The sequence below is a fragment of the Anastrepha ludens genome, chromosome 3 (genome assembly GCF_028408465.1).
Source record: "Anastrepha ludens isolate Willacy chromosome 3, idAnaLude1.1, whole genome shotgun sequence".
Taxonomy (NCBI): domain Eukaryota; kingdom Metazoa; phylum Arthropoda; class Insecta; order Diptera; family Tephritidae; genus Anastrepha; species Anastrepha ludens.
In genome coordinates this window covers 133,296,747-133,317,575 of record NC_071499.1, presented here as the reverse complement: position 1 = coordinate 133,317,575, position 20,829 = coordinate 133,296,747, and the positions used below count along the sequence as shown (strand labels likewise).

General features: G+C 34.4%; 1 protein-coding gene across 46 annotated transcripts in view; it reads right to left on the bottom strand.

Annotated features, from left to right (window-relative positions):
* Positions 1 to 16,547: 16,547 nt before the first annotated feature.
* Positions 16,548 to 20,829, bottom strand: part of LOC128859375 (sodium channel protein para) — a 65,858-nt gene continuing 61,576 nt past the window's right edge. For all 46 annotated transcript variants that reach the window (XM_054096369.1, XM_054096366.1, XM_054096371.1 and 43 more), the window contains one exon: positions 16,548 to 20,785. In XM_054096369.1, coding sequence (XP_053952344.1) covers positions 19,793 to 20,785 — 993 coding nt within the window. In that variant the 3' untranslated portion in view covers positions 16,548 to 19,792. The remainder of the gene's footprint in view (positions 20,786 to 20,829) is intronic.

Genomic DNA, 20,829 nt, shown 5'->3' with positions numbered 1-20,829 from the left:
AACTCCAGCAGTTATTTGATGAATACCTGAACATTGATGGTCATATTTAATATAGAAGCTTCGGACGGTTAGATAGCTTTTTATGATGAGATAGTAGTCAAAAGGTAGCATTATTTTTATTTTGTGGAGTAAGCCTTCATGCCACACTTTGTCAAACGTTTTAGCTACGTCCAAAAATACTGCGGCACAGTATCGATTGTTTTCAAGGTCTGCTTGGATTTTATTTGTAATTCTATGGATCTGTTCAAAAGTCGAATGTTTTTTTCTAAATCCAAATTGACGATCCGGTATTATACGTTTTTGGTCTAGAAGTTGGCTTATCCGATCATGCAGTAATTTTTCAGCAATTTTAGATATTGTCGGTAATAAGCTTATTGGTCTATATGATGACACGGTAGTTGGATCTTTACCCGGTTTTGGCAATGCAATAATCTCTGCCACTTTCCAGAGCTTCGGAAAGTATTGTAAGCGAAACATTGCATTAAAAACGTTTCGCAAGTATATATATGCCTTGGTTGGTAGCTCCGCTAATGCTTTTCGTGTTATCATGTCATATCCGGGAGCTTTTTTATGTTTTATTCCTTTTTTGATGCAAGCTATTATTTCGTGTGTATTCGTCCTTTTTATTTTTGTAAAGTCATAGTGGAAATTGTTTTGGTTGTTGATTTTCTTTTCTTCGTCATTTGATAGAACTTTTTCGAAGTAAATTGCCAATGTTTTCGCTTTTTCCTCTTTTGGAACAGCCTCTTGTCATCTTTTTTTAGTGGTGGTTGATGTTTTATATGAGTTTTTAATTTTTTAGTACATTTCCATAAAGAGTAGTTTGTATCTTGATAGGGAGTCAGATTCTTCAAATAGTTTTCGATTTCTTTGTTATTTCTCTTATTTAAAGTATCCTTAAGAATTTTTATAGCTAGGTTTAGTTTTCTCTTGTCGTCAGGTGATCTAGTTTTTTGCCATCTTTTCCTTAACTTTCTTTTTTCTATAATTTGCTTTTTAATAGTAATGTCAGTTGCTGGTGTATTTGTTCTATTTGCTTGCTTTGGTGCCGATCTGATCCCTACTTCTAGTTGCGTTTTTAATATCACATTTGGTATAAGTTGATCGTCAATATGGTGGCGGAATTTTTCCCAGTTGGTTCTGTCATTAAGTATGCGAAAAGATGTATCTATAGATTTTATATGACTTACATATTCAAGTAATATCGGCGAGTGGTCAGAAGAAAGTTCATAGCACGACTGAATTGTCAATTGGTTATGGCTTATGTTTTTGGTTATGCAGAAATCGATCAAGTCTGAAATTTTCTTTACGTCAGTTGGCCAATAGGTAGGTTCTCCGGTACTTATAAAGCTGCAATTGTTTTTATTAATTGCGTTAATAAGAATACGCCCCTTTTTGTTGGAGAGTCTTGAGCCCAAATCAATGTGTTTTGCATTGAGATCTCCAGCTGCAATAAATCTATTGTTAAGCGTCTTTATGTATTTGTCATATTGATCCGAGTTTATTATGTGTCTAGGTGGACAGTATGTGGAGGAGATAAATACTGGTCCATTTTTGTCATAGATTTGTACTGTCGTGGATTGAAGATAAGGCGTCGAATATTGGAGTTGTTCATTGTGCGTTATGCTTGATTTAATAATTACACAGGCCTGCGAAATTTAACTTTTTTCAGTTTCTAGAATGGCTGTACTTGTTTCCTGTAGTTTTTTATGCGCTGAAAACGAATCTGACCTTCAAAGTGCTCCATCACGTCAGGATTTTTGGTAAATGAAGCCTAAAAGGTCAAAAAATGGCCATTTTAGCCATTTTTGATAATTTTTTTTGGGATAGAAAATTTTTTTTTTTCAATTTTCGACGAAAAGGACTCACACTATCTAACCCACGGGTACCGAGTCAGACACAGCCCTAACCCCTAGAAACCACCCCTACCATACCGCAAGCAAGTGTAGGGGTGTGGTGAGTCAGCACACTTATGGTGTGAGGCAAAATGTTAAGAAAAATAATACTCAATTCAAGAAAATTAGTAATCGACTATATCATGTCCATGCCATCTCAATCGATTTTCAGGTGTAGGAAAATTTAGAAACATGAAAATTTCAAAAAGCGATATCTCAGCGAAAAAAAAATGATATTTGAGCAAACTCAACGCCGTTTGAAAAAAGAAGGCTTGTATTTAAAGATGTCATCCTTTAATTTTGGTGAGAGAAAACATCTGCAAGGCTACATTACCTCAAATATTGGCAAAAACGGTGTTTTTTGCACTTTTAGGTTAGGATATCTCGAAAACCAGAGCTGATAGAGCAATTCTGAGGCCAGATTTGGATTCAGCGCATCATAAACCTTCGGAAATATATAGTCTGGTTTCTGGGTCTGAATGTTGGTTAAATTTTGTCGGCCTGTGTAATCATGTACGCGCTTCGCTAATGTAATGGTTGCTCCGCTTAGCAGCTCAAAATCATAAGACTAAATAAAGATAGCGAAAAAAACTTTTGGACAAAAATGTTTACAAAAGAATGCTCTATAAAAAAGCTCTAATGTATATTTTCCATAAAATCAATAAAAAAAAAGTTATTACGCTTGAAAAAAATGCATCCCTTCATTTTTCGCGTAATTTTGTTTATAACTTTTTTATGATTAATTTTACAATAAAAAGTTTTGAATGAAAGTTGTAGATAATATTATTATCTACAAAAAAGTATTTTACAAAATTTTCGTAACTTTCGAAATTCACGAGATAATCGCAAAAACCAGTTGCACCCTTATTTCCAAGATGGCGGCCGCGGGACACAACCCCCGACCCCGAAAACTCAAATTTAAGTTCACAGTGATGGGTTTTACATAATAAAACCATAAACTCGCATACTCCTAAAATTACTTAGTTGGCTATTTTTTTTGTCTCTTTTGACTGGACTAATAGATATCATATATGGTTGACACCTTTGTGGGTGAGTTTCGTGCTCTTTTAACCACAGGTTGCTTTTTTAGTGCAGCTGATTGTGTAGACGCTGACAAATGGGTCGCTAGCAGTAGTTCTGTTGATGCAGTTGTTGTTGTTGTAGAATTTAAAGAGACGGTTGAGCAAGTTGTAGATGTATTTGTAAGTCGTAGTTGTAGGCATACCAGTTGTGCTCATGCATGATGCAGAGAATACGGGACTGCTGATATGAGAACTTATGCTCTCTGCGCTCCATGGCGATAATGTAGAGCGCATATTGTTGTTGCAGCTTATGGGAGCTGACTGTGTTGACCCGTTTGCGTTTGATCCGCTCTGTGCTAAATTCGAGCGCGGCATTGAGAACTTTGGCAGTTTTTGGTATGTAGCGGCATTTTTTGCGGAGTAAGAACTTTCGTCTCACTTTTGGATTATATTCTCTCCCAAGGGGGAGAACGTAACACACTCATATTTATTTTGCCAGCTGCTTGGCTTGGTTTTAGTTTTTCTTTTTTTTTTAATTATCCAAATCCAATTGATCACACGATTACAAATACTATCAATCCCTCAGAAACTCTCTCCAATTACCAACTGCCCGATGACTACATGAATTATGTACATTACCAACCACTCTACATCTCTCAGGTTCAAGTTGATGATATAGAAATAGATCACGACGAGCCTACACTATGAGCTGTTTTCATTTAACAGCTTTTATAATGAATTATATTTAATATTATACATTATGGTACTTAATATTATACAATGGAATATTAAAGGATATCAAAACAACTACCAAGAATTAGAACTCTTAATAAAAAATAGCAGACCCCACGTTATATGTATCCAGGAAACTCACCTTAAACACAATTACCTTCCACATCCACCAATACAATACTCAGCGCATTTTCATAATTTCCCTCATATAACTAACGCTAAGCAAGGCTGTGGCATACTAGTGCACAATAGTATCCCACATAAAATCTTAAATATCACCTCTAACATCTCAGCAGTCGCCGTAGAAGTTAATCTTCAATATCCGGTAACCATTGTATCTATATACATTCCACCACTCCAAAAGTTTTCGGTCTCCGACATGGAGGCAATCACCTCATCAATTAACACACCTGTAGCTCTAGCCGGAGATTACAATAGCTGGAACCCCTATGGGGCTCACCTAAAGCCAATCCCAGAGGTATAGTAATAGAAGACTTTATACTGAGTTCAAACCTATATGTACTTAACAACAATAGCCCAACACACTTCTCTACACACAATACTTTCACATACGTAGACATAACTTTGTCGTCACCCCAATTACTCCCACTTACAACTTGGTACACGCTAAAAGATTTACACAACAGCGACCATTACCCAATAATATGCTTGATTTCATTCCCTTCAAACAATTCTTACAAAAACCCTAAGCCAGCTAGATTCAATACAGCTAAGGCTAACTGGGATAAATACCAAGTCGCTTAGCTCCAACCATCTATCAGAATTTACGCAAAGGAACAGTAATAAAGAAGTAGCGATTATCTCAAAAGCAATTAGAAATGCAGCAAATGTAGCTATACCAGCAACCTTCCACCCATATAGATCAAGGCAAGTCCCATGGTGGAGTCCCGCTTTAAGCGATCTCCATAAAGAAAAAGTTAAAGCCTGGAGGGAATATCAACAAATAAGAACTCTCGATTCTTTGATTAATTTAAAAAAAACAACGCCCTATTCAATAGGGAAAAGAAATCGGCCAAACGTAGAAGCTTTGAAAATTTCACGAAAGAAATTAGCCCAAACTCCGCAACGGCAACTATTTGGAAAAGAATGAAAACTCTCACAGGTACATATAACCCCACTAGCATTTCATCTATAAATATAAATAGTTCAAACATAACAAATAGAAGCGACGTATCTTTCGAATTCGCCTAACATTTTTCAAAATCTTCTGAAAATTCCAACTTCCCACCGCAATTCATCGCTTCTGCCCGAAACGTTACCACCACGCGCGCAAACGATAATACCGACAATCTAGCAAAACATCTCGAGACCGATATCAATTTCAGTGAACTGGAGTATGCTCCAAAATCGGTGAAAGGTACCACTCCGGGATTTGACAAAATTAATTACGAAATGCTAAAAAAAATACCGAAACCCACAAAGCTAAGACTACTCCAGCTCTACAATTCCATTTTCGACTCCGGAGTGATTCTACAAAGTTTTAAGACAGCCACAGTCATCCCAATACTCAAACCAAATAAAGAACCAAACGACTTAAGAAACTATAGGCCCATTTCACTAATTCCGTGCATGAGCAAAATCATGGAAAAAATAATCGCTACAAGGTTGATGTGGTATTTAAGTACCAAAAAGCTTCTATCTCCATTCCAAGTAGGATTTTAGTCCGGGAAAAGCACCTTAGATGCACTTCTCTTTCTCGATCATCCCATATGTAAAAATCTCTCAAAAAAGAATCATATTTCTATCCTTTCCGTAGATTTTGCCAAAGCATTTGACAACATCGGTTGTCACGTGGTCTTGCAAAAACTACAGGAATGGCAAATCGGCCCAAAAATTTTTGAATATGTGAAATCATTTCTGACAAAGAGAAAATTTTGTTGTAAAACAAATGACACCTTTTCCAAAACATTCCCTCTCCACAACGGAATTCCCCAAGGCTCGCCATTGTCGGTCACACTTTTCTTGGTGGCATTCGACGACATAAGCAGACTTATGAGTAAACACCGTAACATCAAGCACTGCTTATATGCCGACGACCTTTACCTCATTTCCACCCAAACAAAAACCTCAGACATTGAAGAGTCTTTCAATAAGGCCTTAAATGCCATAAACAACTGGTCACTACCATCAGGCGCCCCAATCTCCCTAAATAAATGCAAACATTTGCATATTTGTAAAAAACGAAATTGTAGCAAAAATAACGACTATACTATACCTAACGATAATAATATGAAAATATTAGGTGTAACATTTGATTCCAAATATAACTTTAAGTATCATTATTCTAATATAATATAAGGAACACACTAGCTACCAGGCTGAATATTATAAAATATCTATCCTCAAAAAAAAGTTATGTAATATACATACTAACACCTTAATCGATATCACCAAACTAACAATTCTGAGTAAAATTGACTATGGATTACAAATCTATGGCACCACCTCTAAAAATCACCTCAAGATGATCAAAGGCCCTTACCATTCTGCTGTGAGAAGAAGCCTAAGAGCATTTAGAACTACAATAATAAAGAACTTGCTAACCGAAGGGGGCTTTCAGACAATCGAATCCAGAATAAAATATCTCAGAAGCCGTATAATTTACAAACTCTACTCCTACTCACCAAACGTACTAAGTCGTGAAATCCAACTACTTAACAAACGAAAAACGGCCATAAAAAGAAAATCCGCCTTGTGTTAGATAAAGGAACTTGCAGAATTTCTCAAATTAAGTTTTTCCCCACCAAAACTTACGCCAGCAAAAATCCCACCATGGGAACTTGACAGCAAGATATTTATCAATGAGTTGACACTCCACCACAAAGACAAGACATGTCAATCTAATTTTCAAAAGCTATACACTAGCATCGTTACTCCACTAAAGCAGGGAGGATGGAGTTTTCTGTTTACCGACGGGCCAAAACAAAAAGACGGTGTATCATTTGCTGTTACAGACGAGAATGGTCTAACTCAGTCCCACGGATTACTACCACAATATGCAAACATATTTGACGCAGAACTACAGGCATTAATCTCAGCACTACAAATGGCCAAAGAAACCAACAAATGCAACGTGATATGTACAGACAGTAAATCGGTATTCCTAGCTTCCCAAAAATTTCACATAAGAGACAGCCCATTACAATCGGTGCAACAACTATAGGGTTTTTCAGTAAGAGCGCTTCAACTTTTGAACTTTTTTGAATAAAACACAAACGGTTTGACTTTTTTAACTAATTTTTTTTTTATTATCGAGTTTGAACATATACATTTAAGTATGAAATTCGATTTCTTTTGCATGACCACCGCGTGCACGTTTTACGAAGTCCAATCGTTGAACCCAATTTTCGACCACTCTTTTGCATAAATCGGCCGAAATTCCAGCAATTTCGCGTTCAATATTGGCTCTGAGCTCACAAATCGTCGCCGGCTTGTTACTGTAGACCAATGACTTCACATAACCCCAAAACGGGACGGCTTGTTAAATGGACCGTAAAATGGACGTAATGCTCTTAAAGTAGCAGCAACAGAACGATTATTTTCATAAAAAATTTGCACGATTTGTAATCGTTGCTCAAGTGTGTAGCGTTCCATGATGAAATGTATACTAATGAAGTTTACAAATGACAAGCGAAAAATAAAAAATATTGTGTCGTTCGTCCTCCCTATCGGAAAAAAGTTGAAGCGCACCTATTGAATAACCCATTACTTATGAGCGCATCACCAAAAATAAAACTGATGTGGATCCCATCTCACTCAGGCATTTTGGGCAATGAACAAGCAGACCTAGCTGCAAAATCCTCGTTAAAAGACTGTCTTCACGTCTTCATACCATTTGATGTGATGTCACTAAAAACCTATTACTCTAACGCTCTACGTAAACATCTTAATGAGGAATGGTCAACTTACACACATCCATACAAAGATATAAACCCTCTCGATGCACAGATCAAACTTCCAACCAACACTTCAACATGGGCCAACAGATGCTTCATACGCCTCAGATTGGGGCACACACTTATAACGCATGAATATATTTTGCAATCGAAATCTCAACCCAAGTGCCACTTCTGCAACAATAACAACCTAACAATTTAGCATATTTTATCAGATTTCCCAAATCTTCACGCTCAACGCTGTCAAGCATTTCAAACACAGAACACACTCCCGCTAATCCTACGACACCCCTTAGAATCTAATATAAGACTAATTGATAACTTTCTAAAAGATATTAAAATGGTTCACTTAATTTAAACCTTTAGAAATAAGTATTATAACCATATGACTAAGCCGATAGCCTTGGTAGCTTATGCTAAAAAGTTATTTTGTAATTTTAATTATAGATAACAAATAAATAATAAAAAAACTAGGGTCTGTCAGACTCGCGCACGGTAGAAGTGAAACTTCTAAGTTGGTTGTTCCATGCATGGGAGCCCCGGTTTAGATCTCTCCCCCCTCTCTCGTGTTAAATTCAGGTTTTAATTTTTTTTTTTTTCTATATCACTCCACATAAATTTGTACTATTTATTTTTGTCCTTATTAGCTTCAAATTTGACACTTGGGTGCAGTGTTGCACTTGACGCTGACATTTCTTTGCACTTCCAATGGTATTTTTTGCCTACTTTTGGCGCGTTAATCAATTTGCTTTGATCACCGAAACGGTTGAAATGTCATTTTACAACCTACTACTTCAACTATCGTCACTCGTTTGGCAAACGCACTCATTGTATCGCTTCGTATCCTCCATACCTACCATCTATTTACTTCACAGCAGTTTCTTATTGCTTTCCCGCTTACGCACATTCAATCGGCGCTTTATCTGATACTCACACACAGCACTCATTTGCACGGGCTATGGCTATCTATAATACCCGTTGTCGGTTGTCGATTGTCGGTTGCCTGCATGTCGCTAGTCTACTTCAATGCTTACTTGTGTGCTATATACATTTCAGTTCATATTATTTCGGGAGAGACGGCGTGTCTCGGTGGCTCCCTCACATCGTTCAGCGCTTGCGATGCGAGAGAGCGACAGAGAGAGCGAATAGGCGAGAGTGGGAAGGAGCAGCTGCTCCTTGACCCCGCCCATTTGACGGATTTCGGTAACGCTCCGAACTTACCGTTTCACTCGCCTATTTTCAATCTGCCTTGGGGCCCCCGACGCGCCTAAAGAAGTTTCACTTCAATAATATAATCATATATAATATTGATCTATTTATGATAGCAGGAGGATTTGAACTGAGATATTTGTTTCAAATGATTTTATGAATGAGCGTTTATACCATCTCGGCTATCATTGATATATTGTAAGGGGGGGGGTATCCAAATGTGTACTTAAGTATAATCGTTTCGAAAAAAGAATCTTCGAATTATGAATATTAATAGTGGTCAATTAATGTTAAATTCAATTAATGCAAACAGAAAAATGTTAAAATTTATGTAAGCGAACAGATAAATTCAAGTCAGTCAGGATAAAGAAACCCTGCAACATTTTGAAATCATTTCTTTGCTATTCATTTACATTTCAAAACGTTTAAAGTAGGCACAAATTATCAAATAATAAGAGGTGCGTAAAAAGAATACTTGTTAACTTCCACACCAAGAATACAAATATATGCTAATCAGAGACTTAATAATTCGTGCGAAATTTGGCTTGAATTCGCTAAAATTATGAAATGCATAAATCCTCGCTGGATTATTCTTTTTAATTGCCGATATCTAATGATAATTTATGTTAGCACGTCAATATACATACGCAAAAATACGCATCTGCATACGTACATATGGCAAATCAAATGAATATGCGTACAATAACAGAATGCAGATGCTTTAGAACTTTGCTGAAAGTCTTTCCTACCTTTGTATTTCTTAAAAAAAAAGTCTTCTCTGCTTTGCGTAGCTATTAAAATATACATATGTATGTACATATGTGATTATATAAAAAGAAAAATACACATCGGTTTTCTTAATATAGGGTTTTTCAGTAAGAGCGCTTCAACTTTTGAACTTTTTTGAATAAAACACAAACGGTTTGACTTTTTTAACTAATTTTTTTTTATTATCGAGTTTGAACATATACATTTAAGTATGAAATTCGATTTCTTTTGCATGACCACCGCGTGCACGTTTTACGAAGTCCAATCGTTGAACCCAATTTTCGACCACTCTTTTGCATAAATCGGCCGAAATTCCAGCAATTTCGCGTTCAATATTGGCTCTGAGCTCACAAATCGTCGCCGGCTTGTTACTGTAGACCAGTGGTCGCCAACCCGTCGATCGCGAGCTACCGGTAGCTCGCAAAGGCAATTCTGGGAGCTCGCACTGCTCACGTTGCAAAAAATCCAAAAGTCTGAAAATCATACCAGTATTAGCAAATTTCAGAAATTTTCATAATAAATAGATAAACAGCGGCAACACTGCGGTAAGCGATTTCGCGCCGACAAACACGACGCGAAGTCGCGTCTTCGTTCTAGGATCGGCTGGAACAGATTAGCGTGTTCGAGGATTTTTTGGCTTTATATATACGCAATGCACGTCGACATTGCGCTCAGTTTAATACTGAACGGCATTATCAACGTTCTGCGTGCAGCGGTTGGGTTAGAGTTCGAAACATTATGGCAAGCAGTAGTAAGAAGGCGAAGACTTACCATTTCCATTCGGAATGGGAAGAACAATACTTCTTCACAGAAGCTAAAGGCAAAAGTGTTTGTTTGTTATGTAATACATCTGTGTCAGTTCCTAAAAAAGGAAATATTGAGAGGCATCATAAAACTGTACATCCAGTTAATTGGACAACAGTCAATATTTTTGAAAACAATCGACAAAAATAAGGCTGCAACTGAAGCATCTTATCATGTTTCCCAGATAATTGCACAAAAGAAAATACCTTATGAAGACGGGGAAATCATAAAACAAGCATTTTTGGAAGCTGCAGATTCTTTATTCGCCAACTTTAGGAATAAAGACGAAATAGTGTCTGCTATAAAATCTATGCAACTTTCTGCTAATACAGTGATAAGGCGAGTAGAAGTAATGAGCAATGATATTTTTTTACTGTTAAGAAGTGACTTAGATAACTGTATTTATTTTTCACTGCAACTGGGTGAATCAATAGATGTAGTTGACACCTCACAGATGGCCATATTTGTCAGGATGGCTTTTAGTGATTTTACAATTAAAGAAGATCTTTTGAAGTTTATTCCACTCAAAGGACATACTACTGGGCTAGAGCTTTTTTCTCATTTAAAAAATCTCATCTCTTGTGAGAAAATTCCAATATCAAAAATGGTAGGCCTGACAACTGACGGTGCTCCAGCTATGGTGGGTTGTGATAAGGGGGTCGTGGCGCTATGTCATAAGGATGAAAGTTTTCCACAATTTCTTAGTTACCACTGTATTATACATCAGCAAGCATTATGTGGAAATTTTCTAAACTTGAACAACGTTATGAAACTGGTGGTGAAAATTGTGAACAAGATTAGAGCTCAAGCGTTACAAAGAAGATTATTTAAAACCTTGGCTGATGAAATTGACTGTCAATATGGAGATCAGAGGACGAGTGCTCAAACGTTTCAATGATGTCCTGCCTGCTATACTCCAATTTTTCAAAGAACGCGATGAACCGATTCCTGAGCTGGAAAATTCGACTTGGCTCAGAGATTTTGGTTTTCTTGTGGACATTACAGAGAAATTAAATGAGCTTAACCTGCAGCTTCAAGGCAGGGATAAAGAATTAGCGGAAATGATTTCTGATATAAATGCATTTATTACAAAACTTGAATTTTGGGAACAAAACCTAAAAAACCGCGATACTAAGCATTTTCCTATTCTTTCCAAAAAGATATCCAAAAATCTATTAGAGCCCTATGACAGTAAATATCATATGGAAATAGTTTCTAACTTGAAGGAAAACTTCAAAAATCGTTTCAAGGATTTCAGCAAAATTGCTTTAGTGACGCAATTTGTTGTTTCACCCTTCATGGATATTGATATACAACAGTTTGCAACTTGTGTTATGAACAACTTTGGCAGACATTGCAGACATTGCTGTGACAGAAATGGGACTGATTGCTTTTTAAAGCGAGTTGACTTTAAAATCTTTAGGTTCAAATACAAAATGTATATGGACTTTAGTAAGTAAATATAAGTATTCAGTTTTATGTCGTGTTGCGTTGAAAGTGAAAGCGTTATTCAGTTCAACTTATTTGTGTGAATCTTCTTTTTCCAATATGACAAATTACTTTGCCAGGTGCCAAAACCATAACGCCATAAATTTGCTGATCGAACTAACATATGGGTAACACTGTAATCGATTAGAAGTGTCATGCCGCAATTCCGTAGTCAGAATCATAACCATAGAGACCAATTGAATTTTGGTTTTTCGTCGTAACCATAACCAGTTGTATGGTGTTGCGTTGTGTTGCATTGTTGTTATCTTTTCTTTAGTTTCTGCACTTCGATCTGCACAAATGTGATAGTACTTATATGTAAATATCAGCTGCTTATGGCTATGGCACCAATAATTGATAACATAAATATCGTTATGGTTAAGGTTATGGCGCGTTTTACGTTGATTTATGTAATATATATTTCTTTGAACCTTTGAAATGAACCGAAGACCAAGCCTCTCGATCAACTATGTTAGGCTTATTATTATATAATACTCACTTAACATCGGTTACATCCCAATAGGAAGCACCATTTGATGTTTCATCCCAATGGATTTCGAGCCCGTGCATTCTTTGCCAACAACAACTAAACCAAACCTCCCCTGAAATAATACAATTGGATTCATTTGCATAACAAATTCAATTAAGGTCAATTTTATTTGTTCCTCCTTTTTACAATTTATTAAGCTAAAGTGTGAAAAAAATTTCGCTTTATTATACGTATGTATATGTATATTTTAAGTTACAATTATTATTAATGTTTTTGTTTTTGGTTTGTGAAAATTATATAGAAATGTAAATACGCAACTCTCAAAAACTAAAAAAGCGTTAATTATTTATATAAATTTAAATAAAAAATCTCCTATTTTTTATATAACTTTATATTTTTCCATTTCTAATTCTCTTCTGCTTTCAATTTTTTTTATTTCAGAAACTATTGCTAATATTTTAATTTTTTTAATTTTAAATACTAAATGACATTTAAAATGTTATTGTGCACGGTTATGATTTTTTTCCTCTTATGAGGTTCATAAATCACCTACGAATTTTATTGTGTTCAATGCTATTTGATATTAGTATTATTTTGCATTTTTATTAATGCACCATACAAATGTAGATTTTGAAGTTTTTCGATGATGATATTTTCTCGTCTATTTCCTTTGTGGTAATTAAAAAAATATTTTGCTAATATCAGTGATTTTGGGATCATTAGCCTTCATTAGTTTCAAACGCTTTTATTTCTGTGTATAACTTATGAAATGATAAAATCAGATCGAGCTCTTTATTGTCGTTAATATTTTGCCCTGAACTTTTATGCAATATATTCGATAAATAGAAAATTATGAAAAACTTGCCAAATATAATATATCGAATAACGAGCTGCATACGACAATAACGATCTCAGTCTGGATCCTATATATGATTTATGTAACATGCTCTAATTTTAATTGTTTTTAAAATAACAGTACTATTTGTATGTAAGTATGTATATGCCGGACACATATATATATACAGATACAGTATATCTGCTTATGGGATCGGATAAAGCATATCGGATAAATGAGCAATTAATGATGTTGAAATGTATGTATTTTCAAGTAAGGATGTCAAGTACAATTTAGTTCTTCGCATTTACGGCTATTAAATAAGAAAATGGGAAGTCAAAGATTGTAGTTAATATTTTGCGGTAGTTTTATGAAGGTAAAAAATTTAGCTTAGATATTGTTAAGAATATTCGTAAACTCTAGTACATATAGCCGGGGAAGTTGCTATTGAATAGAGTTTCTCCTTCCAACAAAAATTTCGAAAGATAAATAAAATAAAATTGGTATTTTCACACCTAAAACAATCAGCTCTAAGTTTTCTTGATATCAACATTTGTGAACATTTGAAAAACTAACTTGTTGCAGTTTCCGATAAAACGAATTATGATTAAAGGCACTCATACGTTTTGTAAGAAATATGTTTAGATATGAATTTCTTTCTGAAATACAATTTTTGTACGAAATTAAATTCAAGACTGGTGAAATTCGATAAACGTATATTTGGAATGATAATAAATCAACGGCTCCCTTCGAATTTGTATAGATAAGGACGCTGTATGAGTTCTTATTTATTTTAACAATTTTAAGTACTGGTGCAACTTTAATAAATCTATCTTCAGTAACCTGAAATATATCATACATTGAACAATTGAAAGATTACTCAATTCGAATGTTGGTGTATATTAAAATTGAAATGAATTATACAACCTGATATCGTTGTCAATTGTTTGACAAGATTACACATAAATTAAAATAGAGAAATGTACGTCATCAAAATTTACATTTCGGACTTGGAAGAAAGTTACCAAACCTGCCAGCTTAAGGGTAAACAAAATATCGAAATGAGCTTTACAATATTATATCTTTCGGTACGGTTATTCATAATCTATTTTGCGTGGTTAACTATTTATAAATGCCATTGCTAGAAATAAATTTATTTAACCTGCTTCAATATGCATACATTTGCACTCAATTTAGCTAATTTAATAGTATGTAACTGTTTTTGCGAGTGATAGAGTTTAGAAAGGATAATTTCATGGTAATTTTAAAAGTACTCATCTAAGAAGACATATTATCAGCTTTAGAAAATCGATAATGCGTGTAGCACTCCTAAATACAGTATATAAATGGGCAAATTTATAATTTTCGAATGGGCTGGAAAAGTGTTAAATCTTGCTCGATAGCTTTGTTGCTGCTTTTACAAGCAATTTTTTCGTCAAGTGAGCCGAGCAGAGGGATAGCGAACAGAGAAGTGGCGAAGAGAAGAGGGATTATATAATCAATAATGAATAACTGAATGTGACACGAAAATTAGAAACAACGTTTTTTTCAGCTACCAAAAACTTTAGTATGTGTGCTTGTTATAATGAAAAATATGTATTTAAATTATAAGATTATATATGTATATATATAATATATAATTCGCATGTACACCCTTTTTGGGTGTTTGGCTGAGCTCCTCCTCCTATTTGTGGCGTGCGTCTTGATGTTGTTCCATAAATGGAGCGACCTACGGTTTCAAGCTGACTCCGAACGGCAGATATTTTTTATGAGGAGCTTTTTCGTGGCAGAAAAACACTCGGAGGCCTGCCATTGCCTGCCGAGAGGCGACCGCTATTAGAAAAAAACGTTTTACCGATTTCCGAATGGTACTCACGCACCAACCCATTCAGATACGGTGGCCGCCATATTAAGATGAACTTTATATAAATTTATCAAATAGATTTTGCATCATTACAATTGAATAAATTTGTCATAAGTAAAAGTAATTTCCAGTTTAGATGAGTACCACTCATTTGTTCGTTTTTTCAAATGGTTGAGCCAAGTAAAGCACATAGTGTGTTTTGTAACTAAGTAGATTCTAGCTTGTTTTACTCAGTCGGCATCATATTATTATGCTTTTTGGTTTTGAAAGATACAAAACTAATGAAATAATTAAACTTTTTTATTTTTCTAATATTTACTAGTAGCGTGACGTTTGTGGTAAAATGAAAAGGCAATCTAAACCAAACATATGAACAATAGTGAAAGCAATTAACTATTATTCGTTTACGATGTTAAGATACATTCAAACAGATTCTATTTGATTATTATATGTATGTTCATTTTAATGCCGGGATTTTTCAATTTCTGTACTTGTGTTCTCGGTTTTGTTTGTTCGAAACTGGTGTTTTGTATTCACTTGTTGTATACAGGTGTATTTGTATGCAGTTCTTACATATTTATAACTTTACTTTTGTTAATTTTTATTTGCTTTTTTCATTTGCATATAATTTTTAAATTATAGTTTAAAGTTATTGAATTGCATTACAAAAATATATATACATATCTAGACGTTATAATTCATACGTCATTATAAGTTTTTACACAAATATGTATTTGGATTGGTACATACATATGTTCATCTGCTTATGCTTACACTGAGTATGAATGCAACATTTGCATCCCCCAAATACACAGATTGTGTGAGGGTTTATTTTAAATTGTTGCAGATAACGGTTGATATCGAGCAGTAAGGCATAATATTGAGCCGCTGCAGTTTTGTTAAAAAAAAAGTAATGAAAAGTAAGCACATACATATATTAATTCTTTTAAACCATTTAGCACACATAGTACAAGAGAAATGAGCGTATTTTATGCAGCTTTGTCAACGTATTTTATTGCCGAAATCTGTAACAATATCTTTTTCTTAGAAATAAAGCTTTTTATTTTCCTATTCAACGAATTTTTATTATAATAATTTTTTGTTGCTAGTTTTATTAGAATATCTAACGCGGTTTTATAGCTATAGCTAATTACAGTTTGCTGCCATTACACTTACAATCGCTTAAATACATAAATTATGGTTTTTGGGTTTAATCTTCATATGCACGAATAAGTTAATGTAAATAATTTTTTAGTGTATGAGTGTCTTGTTTTGGACTATTCTCTCGAATGTACATGCTTTTTATGCCCCTATGGTATTTTACAAATATATAAAGCTTAATGTTTTTGTGAAATAGCATTTTGTATTCAGCTTGATTTAGTTCTGCTTTACTTATTTACGAGTTGATGTTAGTAGTTTTAACGATTTTAACTACAAATAGTAGTTCATTTATTTTTAAATATATCTTTTTCGTCTCTATGCTATATAAATTATCGATTTATATAACTGTAATTCTCATTGTATTTTGTTTTTTTTTATTGCACTCAATACGCCGTTGCACAGATATTGATTTCGTTACCATTGCTAGTTAAGACTGCCAAAATTGTATGGTTCGTATCCTCTAGTTTTGAATTTCATATACTTGGAGAGAAGTAATATATTTACAAGTATGTTATCATCGAAAATATATTTGATTTTGACTAATCATTCGGTTGACGTTTTGATTTAATTTTTGGTGGTCGCAATGAGAATTATATGCTCGGCTGTATACTTTATCCAATTAAACGGACAAGTTTATTATTTGTATTTGCAGTTTTGCAAATAAATTACGGCTTTTAGTCGCGTTTAAGTCATCTCAGTTTTCACGATCCTTTTTAATATATATGTACATTTATTAACGAAATTTTACTAGTTTTTACACGTTTTTCTATTCCCTCTACTCATTTATTAATATTCGTTATTATTTTAGCAAAGTCTCCTTAGTGTGGTACTGCTAATATACGTGTTTATTAATTAAAGTTTTTAATATATTTTCATCCCACATTTAGTTTAATCTCGCCCGCCCCTCGAATTAAAATATTTTGCACCCGGTTGGTAGATTTTGGTTTACTTAATGAACTTATTTTCTGTATGTAGCGATTCGTAAACAGCTTAAAAATAATCAGTGAAGCAGTTTGGCGTTTGGGCTTGAATTGGCAGTAGCCGCAGTAGCCGTAATGCTCCTGCTTTTTTGGTAATTTATGATGCATATTGTTTACGCTGCAGTCGCAATAAAAAACAACGAAGGCTTTCTTATTTAAGCTCAACAAATGGCAAGTTGTTCGAATAAAAACAAGAAAATAAGAAAGAAATATGGTTAAGCAGTTTCAATTGTGAATAGCAATAACAAAGCTTTACTTGGTTGTTAATTATTTGCTTAAGTTAAGGAAATTAATAAAACTTGTCTGAAAGCGTCATAAATTAGAGTTGATTCGTGTTCTTCAAAATAAGCCATATCACGAGTTATTCCAGTCTGAATCCTTGAAAAAGAAATATACTTACATACATATATGGCATTTATATGGTAGTAAATATCGATTATAGTTTTTAGCTCACTATGTGGCGACTTTAAACAAAAAAGGCATAACCATTGCTAATGTGATGCCTTACTTTTTTATGTTTGCAGAACATGTATTCAAATGAATACATATACAAACTGAAGTATGCATTCATGAATAATGTTAATTTATTCTCTCATATCTCCTTAGAAATTGAAGTGATCACTGCAGTGATAAAATATGAAAATATCATAATGTAATAGTTGTTTAAGTAGCTATAAGCTATATGTTAATATAATTCCTTTCAGCTGGTTAAGCTACAAATGTTTATTTGAGCCACTAAAATACCTATGTAAATAAAAATCACACATATAAAGCAATGAAATGTACGTAGCGCTTAAGTTGTTAGCAACAAACTAAAAAAAAGGTTTTATGTATACCACATTTTTATTTGGGCGAATATTGCAGTCAAATATACAAATGTGTTTAGATTGGTACATCCATGTGTAGGAGTATATATGCATAAATCCCGATTTTATCAGTTTAAATATGATGCATTGGTTCTCGCTTCATTTGTACATACTTACATATGTACATTTGTATGTACATATTTATGCCAAAATAGAATATTATTGAATTGTTAAATATTATTTCGCGTAATTTTTCTTTGTTTTCATTGCATAAATACCGGATATGGGGAATTAATAGTTCTATATAACTTCCAAAATTTAGCAGTTTTGAATCGTCTGTTTATTTTTGTTGCAGTTTATAACTGTATTCCCACTAGAATTTCGTACTAAAAAATTGCTCGCACTTGCACATGTCTTGATGATAATCTACTACTTTATAGATATGCACCGCACAGAATGAAGGTGATTTGTCTTTATAACTTGTAGTTATTTACTCCTGTCAGTATTGTTCACATTCCATTTATTCTTCACCATGATGTCAGAAAGAAACTCGGGGATGTTTGTTTTCCTATTGTTATAATTTTAATTTTATCATTTTTTTGAATTAAGTTTGCTGTTTTCAACTTCTTATGTTCACCTGTAGATTTCTACTAATGTTATCATAACTCACTGTGTATCTCAGAATTCTTGATATATAACATTTTATAGAAGTTTTATTTTATTTTATTTTAATAGAAGTTTATGTCGACGCCTTTACATACATATGTAGGTTCTCTGGTTATAGAATTCTTTATTTTGCAAAATCACTTTTTATACAAATTTAACCTCAGTCGTTAATAGATTTTTAGATTAGCTCTTAATAACTGACCGCTTCATTACAAAAACATTATAATTTCAAATGTTTATCATTGCAGTAGTATTTTAATCCTTTCATTTCCGTTTTCATTTTCCATGCGCCCCAGCTCCAAGTCATGCTAGATGTTTGAATGAACGTGCTTGAATATTTTGTTTGCCATGCAGTTTTGTGTGGGACGTAAACTTCCTTGGTATTGTATTGGACAGTGTTTTATTTTCTTTTTAATTTAGAAATTGATAACAGTATGTGCAAGTATGTAAATATTTCTCTTGTTTCAAATTGAAGTGCATTTGATTTCAGAGATATGGCAGTAGGCTTTTTATTATAAGTTAATTATGCAAGTTTTTGTTTTCCGTTTCTTTTGCTTTAAAATTATAAAATCGAATGCTTCATATCGCTGTTGAACTTAAACAGAAACTTATTGAAAACTCTTTCTGTGCCAATATTAGATACATACATATATGCACAAATCTATTTATAAATCAGTTATCATAGTATAGTATTGTAATTAATGTTTTACAGTGAATCCTGGCAAATAAAATTATACTTACAACAATAAATAATTTTAAGGAATTAGAGTATTTAAAAGTTTACTTCTTATAGTAAATAATTTTTTAGAAATCTTAGAGTGATGAAACAGTCGTAGACTAAACACTTAAAAATTTAAATAAAACAATTTTTTCATTCATTTTACTTCCATTTGTGATTATAATGTAGTCGCAGTGGAGATGTTGAGTATTTGTATTGTTCTGCTTCCCACTTTTGGTTTTCGAAACATTAATTTTTGAACTGAAAGTACAAAAACTGCAGCTGTTTATAGTGATGCTGGTTCTTGTAGCTTTTATTGCAATTGAGGTTTCTTTTGCTGTACGCTGTCGTTGTTGTTGAATGTGGCAGAAAATTATTTTTGTTGATTTAGGTCAGTTCGATTAAGGTGCATCTTGGAGGGGGGGGCGAGGCCTGGCTCAGACGTCCGCCGTTCTCGACGTTATACTCGGTGAGCGCGAGTGTATTACAACCTTATGTCCGTTTTTAGTCACAAAGCCATCACTTTCGACCAATACGGCCGTTTGGCGGCCATTTTTACCGCTTGATCCGCTACCAGCTCCGTCACTCGCAAGGCCCGGACTTATTTCACTGCCATTGAGGCCCCTTTCTGGGCTGTTTACAGCGCTTATATTTCTATCCTGCGCCCCATCGCCTATGTCTCCACCAGTACCAGTATTTGTTCCATCACCATCACCATCACTATCACCATCACTATTACCATCACCATCAGCACCGTCACTTTTGGGAGTAAAGGTGTTTTCGACGTTTCCCTCAGTTTCGCCAGATGTACGTGATTTATATTTACGCCAGGCGTTTTGTATCAGGCGTGTACAATACTCTTCACGTTGTCGCCATAAAGTTGATGATACAGGTTCGTGCCCCTCGGCATCTGCCCTCGGTGCGATTTCGCCGATTTCACCTGTATCCTCTATAGGATTGCCTTTCCGTGCGAAAAAGTCTTTGGTAAGCGCATCCAAAATATCTACACAATACATCATATCTCCTCTGCAGATAGGTATATCCATAGATATGATTTTGTACTTGTTCGGTTTATGTATTTGAAGTGGCGGTTCCAAGACGTCCAAAAATTCAGAAAGCTGATCATAACGTATATATTGCGTACCTTCGGGGTCGAACTGCTGCCAAATTTCATAATACATGTCGTAATCATCATCGGTGAGACCTTCCTGTACGTCCTCGGTGGCCTGACTATAGTTTTCGAGAATGACAGCAATATACATATTAATAACTATCAAAAAGCTTATGACTAAGTATGAGAGAAGAAACGTTATTCCAACTGTTGCTGAACCACAATTCCCCGGATAGCCCTTGTCGTTGTCGGGTGGATCGCAATTTTCCTCATTGATAATAGCATCTAAAACGCCATCCCAACCGGCTGAGGTAGACATCTGTGTTCCGCAATACATAAAGCGGTTACAGAGTCCAATTAGTT